We start from the raw sequence: 7500 nt of genomic DNA, 5'->3' as shown, positions 1-7500 counted from the left end.
TTCAATGGTCCCGAGACAAAACAAAAACAATGCTCGTGCGAAATTTGGCGGGATAAACAAAGCGTATTACGGTATTTTCGAAAGTGGCCTATTGGAGGTTTTCACGTGACGTCATCGCGGCCATGCTGGTGGCGAAAACAAAAGATCTCTCATTAGCTTCTTTTGTTCGTCCACCAGAAGTCGTACATTTCTCTATTGTTATTGGTGTCCCTAGAGGTTGGTTGAAAACGTCCTATTAGTGGTACTTTTTGACACTCAACTGAAAACTAAAAACGAAAAATCTAGGGAAAAATTATGAACACGCTAGTGTAAAATAAATATAGGCGACCAGCATTTGAAAAAGGAGACAGAAAAACCGTCCGGAGTATCTAAAGAAAAAGCTCTCGGGGAATGGTCTAGAAGAAACAAACATATAGTTAGCCGCTAGTCAAGAATCCAATCCGAAACACACAGGGCAAACACCATCGATGTGAATAGAGTATAATTTGGTGCCATATCAGTGTGTTAAATGTCTCAAATTGGTCAACCGCACTTCAACACTTTGCTTCAGTGCATGAAAACTCCGATTTTTCCTGAAAAGAAGTTAGAAGGAAGCCTGCCTTACTCTGTCTTTGTTGTCCACAATTCCCTTGACAATGCTCTCCAACTGCTTCAGGAATTGCTCTTTGTTTGACGGTGAAGACATTGCTCTAAAATACGAGATAACAAAATAAAAATATTTAAGCCGATAACTTGCTAAGATCTCCCTCCCGCAATCACGCCCTGGAACGCGAGGAAACGCGAAAACAAAACTCACCAAGAACACCGACTTGCGAAAGTGGCGAGAGAGATAATATTTAGTACTTCTTAACTTTCAACAGATTGTTTTTTAGATTTACTAATAATATTACAATTTAAGTTTAGAACTCACGATTCAGTTGATAGTGGGAACTTACTGTTCAAAGTTGTCGTGAATGGAGTTCAACAAGTTGACCTGTTAAAAAAGGACAGGAATTATATCTTATGAGGATTCACCATTTATTAGGCCAGGTAAGTAGTTGAAGCGCCCATTTGAAAAAAGTGCTATTAAACTTGTTCAACTCTTAATTCATGCCAAAGCTCAATCCTGTTTGTGAGATTGTACTTCAATTCTCAAAGTCCCAAAATATTTTGAGCGAAATTCGGATCCAATAAGGTGCCCGTTCCCTTGTAAATGATAGAGATTCGTTAATTATCTAAACACGTTGAAAGACCATCTTATCGGAATCAGTGGATAGTAGTTTCACAAATTCTCTTCGGCCTGCTCATCATCATTATTTTTGCTCGTCTCGACTTACTGGAATTTAATCCTGGAACAGGGAAATATTAGGGACCTTTGGATCGGAAGGCAAAAACGACTACCAGTACGAGTTTTCCGTTCTGAGCACGCGCACTTCGAAAAATGTTGGCTTGGTTGTTGGCAACCGTATGCGCATGCCCAGTACAAAAAACTCGTTCTCGTCCTCCGATCCAAAGGTCTCTAATCATTCTCGTCACCAGAGCCTCCGATCGACCCAAGGCTCTCGGAAACTCTACGAGAACATGCGCCGTAGGGTTCTTACAGCAAAAAATTGGCTTATTTGAACCTTGTGCTAACATGAATGCACCAATTAGAGACGCTTTTGATTGTTCTTCACGAAAACCAACGAGAAGACACTTTGTTTCAGGGTTCCCCAGAGCTCTTCTCTCCCTCAGTCAAGAGAAGAGCTCTGGGGTGGAGATTGGTCTCTAATATGCTAATGACCAACGAAAGGGGATAATGAGGGAGATCTAAGTTGTTTTTGTTCGAGTTGCGAATCGTAAAGTAATATCAAAATTAAATTTGTATCAAGGGTGTAAAAGAGAAAATTCAAAGTCGGGTGCGTAGGTCCTCCTTGGTCATTTCACGTCGTTGTTTGGGCGAGAACAACAAATGAATGTACCAAACTTGTCGTGCAAAGCCAGTGGCCGAATTTATACTTGAGACGAATGACTCGTCTATGACGAATTATCCTTCTAGAACCAGGGTTGCCACTATAATTAGTAACAAAAAAATCCCTGACTTCTCCGTGACTTTTCCCTGACCTATAAACAATTTTCACCGACCTTAAATTAGTTGAATAATCACATTTGCTTCAGATTCTTTTGAGGGGCATCAATATTTTCTCTTTGTTTTCCTCTCACGGAATGTTGTGTGCAAAATCTTGTGAAGTGTTCACCAAAAATAAAATTCCCTGACTTTTCACTGCCTTTGAAAATAAAAATGATTTTCGCATACGTTTTACAAAATTTCCCGACTTTTCCCTGACGTTGAAAAATTTTTGTTTTTCCCTGACCGGGGCAACCGTGATAAACGGCTAAATTGTCTGCAATTCGTCTAGATATAAATCCGGTGTTTACATGAATTAGGGACCATAATTCATCTTGGATTGATTCGTACGAATTTTGGCAATTGAATTGCTTATTTAAAAAAAACGTTTGGATGTTACTACACTGTCGATGAAATGGGCCAGAACGGTACAAACTTCCTTCACTTAACATTTTAGAGTTCCCGCACCCATTGCTCGAACACAGCGAACAATGAATCAATGCTTACACACTCTGGATTAAATTCTGCCATGCTCAGTTTGAACAGCACAAAACTACACACCTTTGCGCATTGTGCACAACGCACTATATAAGTAATTTTTTTTACAAACTTACTTCTTTTCCTAAGTAAAGTTTTGTGTCATCTAAAGTGTTATATAGAGTGAAGAACTGTTTCGTTTCCTTGTGAGTTCCAGCAACTGTAATTTAAAATGAAAAAAACAAATTAAGCAAGTTAACTTTGAAATGATCATTTAGATTTGAAGAACAATGACAGAAAGCCACTTGGACATTGTTAAAACATCCTCTACACCGACACTGTGATAAATGTACGGAAAAAGAAACTTTTAACTCTAAATTATGAATTCTTAGTACAAACCGTGATTGTACAGTTCTAAAAATCTTCTCTGATATTGTGTAAGTTCGGCGCGCGACGGGACTTCGTCGATCTTCCTTTGAAGCAAAGAAATCTCACGGTTCTTTCGAGCCTGGAAAACAACACATCCAAGCAAACTAAATTTGAGAAAAAAATTGAATACACAACAGGAAAATTTCCAGAGGGTGTTTCTAAAAAGGTTAAGTAATAAAGAAGACAAGGTTTTCGAAAATTACCAGAAGAAGTCTAATTTTTGCCAGTTTTGCCTTATCCGCTTCGTACTGTTTTGAAATCAGCTCTGATCTTTCCTAAAAAGAGAAACAGTTAGGTATGTTAATTATGCGCGGGAGACTGGGTCGAGAGCCTTGTTGAATTGCACTGTGGGACTGTTTTGGGGGAAGGCATTTTCATCATCGCGTGCGCGGACCAAGAACCCAAGTTGCAAGAAAGCGATATACCAGAGGATGAGCTTCCTAAAACACCGGAATATTTTACAATGGCAATTTTAAAACGATAGCTCGCTTTGCCAAGGTGCAAAATTGTCCCGAAAACGAAAAGATTTGATCAAAAAGTCAGTCAGATCGTAGTATATACGACGTTTACTTACTAACGACGTAAGTTATGAAGATTTAACACGAACTTAATTGTTATCGTACAAGAAAATACGAAAGTCTTTCTGCTTTGCAGAGTAAACGACTGCATAAACAGCGGCTCGTCCCCAAAACAGAATGCAATTCAATAAGACTCTCGAGCCTGTTTCCCACGCGACCTCAAAGTGGCCAATGAGCGAGTCGCACAAGGTTTGACCTCATCTCTCTCAAGCCCAATTATTAGTAAAGGGCAAACGCAGGTTAAGAAAGATCTGTAAGACGGCGTTTCGAGCGTGACGAAAGGTAACGCTCGAAACCGCAGCTCACAAATGGAACTAACTCCGCCAAGAAGCCACTGATTCCAAAACCAGCCAACACCACTTTTAATCATCTTATTTTTATCATTTACCCATCGGTTGATTAGATCATTGCAAAAGGCAAAACCGCGTCCAAAAATTGGCTATAAAATCTCCTCATATCGCTACAAATGTCACAGCAATTTAGTGGCGTAATTAAGTTTGGATTGCGAAAGGTCTGAGTTTAATCAGGGGCACCCAACGAGAATATAGTTCAAAACCACTTAAACATAGCATTGTTAAACGTATTTTGGTGTTTAAACGGTAGATATAGGCATATTTTTACCCCCTAAATTGTTTTTATCTGTTCGGATTTCCTAGCTGAAAGTCTAGTGATCCGAAAATTGTAGGGATCAAAACATACCTCTTCGAAAATTTCAGCCAGAAAAAGGGCTCCCAAAAATTCTAGGTGACCTTTTTAGGGTAAAAATCCGTTAAAAATGGGAAATTATTTCATTTTTTAGATGTTCGAAAATCCTAGGACAGGCAGGCAAGCAAGAAATTTTGGAACAAATGTTCCGAAAATTCTAGATCTCAAATCGTCTTCCGAACAGATATTTTCCGAAAATTGACGTTGGGTGCCCCTGGTTTAATTTACCGAATGCTCTTTTGCTGTTGTACTCTACAAAAATAAGTGCCTTTTAAGGGATGTTTTCAATACCAAAATGGGTCTAATTTTACAACTGTTCAGAGTCGGCCAAATTCCCGTACTATCAGCGACTATTAGGCCGTACCATCCTTTAGAAGAGTTTGTTAGTTATTTATCTGTTGGAGCAGTTTTAAGTTTTGGAAACTACTCAGCTGATGTGGACATGCTATACCCACCCACCCGTACATTCACAAAGGACAGCCACAATTCCCCTTATTTGTTTCGAATAGTGTGCGGGCTCTCTAAAGTGCCTATCACCTCAGCACACTTTTACCCTTTTTTTTCCTCTCTGAAATCATCCCAAATACACCGTGGTATTTTTAAAACCTTTAAAATGAAATTTCACTTTGTTAGTGGCTTTGAAAGACGGGAAAAGTGGTCATACTTTGATCAATAACCGAGCATTTAAGGAGAATTCCACACAGGGTTGACGTCACAACGTGCTCTGCGTTGAGATCAGCGACGCAAATTAATTTGTGACGTCAGCCCGGTATCCAACCCATTCCTCTTCCTTGCTTGGTTATGGATCAAAGTATGAGCACATTTCCCGTCTTTCAAAGCCAATAAAGTGAATCAATCAAAAGGTTCCAAAAACAACACGATGTAATTGGGATGATTAAGGAAAATAAATTAAGTGGAAATGTGATTTGAGGTGATAGGCGCTTTAACGTCCCACATGGAACTTATGAAAATGGAAGATGTTTGTGAGACGGGGCCTCCGGTTTATATAGACCATACCCGAGACGAGTTGAAAGTCTAACCATTTGTAGATGAAATTACAAAGGCAGTGCTTTCTTCTCAGTTATTTTAAGATCCTTAGTGTTGATCCGGCCGGGGTTCGAACCCGTGACCTGCACGCACGGCAGTCCGATGCTTGACCAACTGACCCACGTAAGTGAGTCATCGATATCATTACCTTCTCTTCGATATCGTCTTCCGATCCTTGAGACTTAAGCTTCTCTATGTTCTCTTGCAAACGGGCCATTTCTTCCTGAAAGCAAATAGATGAAAATGTGGTTTTGGAATCAACACAGGCAGCCCAGATTCTATGCATATTCTTAACAAGAGCATGGGCTGTCTGTTTAAGGGTTAGGCGAAGTTAACGCTTTTTTGAAATACCTTGCAATGAGCTCTGAACTCTTGCTCTTGTTTTTTAAGATTCTCATTCATCGCCACGATGGAACGAAGCTTTTGTAGAACGCTTAAAAGGAAAAGAAGAGGAAAAACTGTCTGTTTACATGGAACATTGCAAATTCTGTTACAGCTTTCAATGGAGTTTACATGAATCCGAGCAAATTTTGAGACCAGTCGCGGCATTTGTTTACATCTCAGCTGTGACTGGTTAAGCTAATGCTCTTAGCCAATCACGTTGTAGCAAAGTGCAGTGCGCGGAAAATCAAACATGCCTTTGTGGAGTCCGTTTCTCGAGACTACCGAAACCTTTCGGGCCTTTTTCGGGTGTCAAAATTCCCTCTGTATCTCAAGAAACGAGAGGGTTTAAGTCGTCATACTTCACAGTTATTCTGCTCCTTGTTATCTTGAAAACATCATAAAAGATCAGCTTACCAAAACAAGCAGATGGCAGTTTCACAAATGACTTTTCACCGGGGTCCTTCAAGAAACAGGCCCCTGGTCCCTGAGCTAAGCTAAGCTGTACATGCTCACCAAGAAATTCAAATGTGTACGTTGCATCGACCGATGAAGATCGGAGACAATGGGCATTTGCAGCAACGTGTACTGCAGTAACCCAGCTAATCCGGCTAAAATAGCGATACCCGACAGCTATCGTTCGTCTCCTTATATCTGTATCGTGCTTTTGTTACTTTCTTTTATGTCAAATTTGATTTTAAAAAGAGCAAAATGTAACTTAAAATTGCGACCTTACAACATTCTTGCTTAGCAACCAAAAAACATACGTAGATTCCAGGCCTTAACCGCGCTAACTGTGCAAAACCTTGCACGGTTCGGGTGATTTCATGAGTCCGTACGCACGCATATTGGAACAGTGTCGATAAAAAAGTTGACCTGCTTTTTTTAGGTCCCAAACTTGCATACTTAGCCGTTCAAAAATTCGTCCAGTTTCACCGGTTCCGTGTGAGTGCAGGGTGGAACCGTGCAAGTTTTTGTCCCGTGCAAAAATTTGTAAACGGGGTCTTAAATACACATGAATGGTTGTACTTTCACAGAATTAGGGTGGTTCGCCCCACGATGGATAAACATTTTAATTTCTAAAAAGATTGTAGATATCTAAGGTCAATGATCGCTTCCAAAGTGGCTCGAGTTTGCCCCACGATCGATTAACGTTTTAGGTTAAAACTGATCATCTGACGAAGAACCTACCAAGAGGACCGCAGAGTTAAACACAGCGTAGTCAACGTACTTGTTCTAGCTTTTTCTCCTGTACAGCAATTTGTTTTTCCAGAGAAGCCACCATTCCCTTGTGTGTCTGCTCTCCTCCAGTCCTTTCCCCTCGAACCTCCAAATTCTCCTGCAACTCGGCTTGCTGTAAAAATACAAGGAAGGGTTACGTTTTTGCAAAACGATGGCCGTGAAGCACTTATATTTCAACAGACTTAACTGATTAGAGTATCAAATGAAGCTATGATCCTCGCAGTTAAGAACGCAATTTTTGCAATTGCGTAAAGAAGCCTGAAAATTCAGGATTTCAACGGAGTTTGAACCCGTGACCTCGCGATACCGGTGCGACGCTCTTACCAACTGAGCTATGAAGCCACTGACATTGGGAGCTGGTGACCATCTGTTCATTGCCGTGACTTTAAGATCGTCAGTTCCCACGGCCTGCTCCCGTCTGTCCTTGTAGCTCAGTCGGTAAAGCAGCGGTGATCTAACCTGAAGGTCGTGGGTTCAATTCCCACCCTGGTCAGAGTTTTTCTCTGTCCTTGTGTGGGCCCATTTCCATTAGTAGTGCTAACACTCACATGGCCC

At 40.6% G+C, this 7500-nt stretch overlaps 2 protein-coding genes across 2 annotated transcripts in view; both read right to left on the bottom strand.

Moving 5' to 3' along the window:
* LOC138012963 (coiled-coil domain-containing protein 93-like) overlaps positions 1 to 7500 on the bottom strand; it is a 298808-nt gene that overhangs the window by 95649 nt on the left and 195659 nt on the right. The gene's annotated exons all lie outside the window — the stretch shown is intronic.
* LOC137967392 (coiled-coil domain-containing protein 93-like) overlaps positions 1 to 7500 on the bottom strand; it is an 11116-nt gene that overhangs the window by 3042 nt on the left and 574 nt on the right. The window contains exons 3-10 of the mRNA XM_068813929.1: positions 6935 to 7057; positions 5674 to 5784; positions 5471 to 5545; positions 3196 to 3267; positions 2963 to 3071; positions 2701 to 2783; positions 936 to 973; positions 605 to 689 (exon numbers count right to left, since the gene is read on the bottom strand). Of these exons, the coding sequence (XP_068670030.1) occupies positions 605 to 689; positions 936 to 973; positions 2701 to 2783; positions 2963 to 3071; positions 3196 to 3267; positions 5471 to 5545; positions 5674 to 5784; positions 6935 to 7057 (696 nt within the window). The remainder of the gene's footprint in view (positions 1 to 604; positions 690 to 935; positions 974 to 2700; positions 2784 to 2962; positions 3072 to 3195; positions 3268 to 5470; positions 5546 to 5673; positions 5785 to 6934; positions 7058 to 7500) is intronic.

Source organism: Montipora foliosa, chromosome 8 (assembly GCF_036669935.1).
Source record: "Montipora foliosa isolate CH-2021 chromosome 8, ASM3666993v2, whole genome shotgun sequence".
Lineage (NCBI taxonomy): Eukaryota > Metazoa > Cnidaria > Anthozoa > Scleractinia > Acroporidae > Montipora > Montipora foliosa.
Note: the sequence above shows the minus strand (reverse complement) of the source record. Positions and strands in the feature narration are given on the sequence as shown.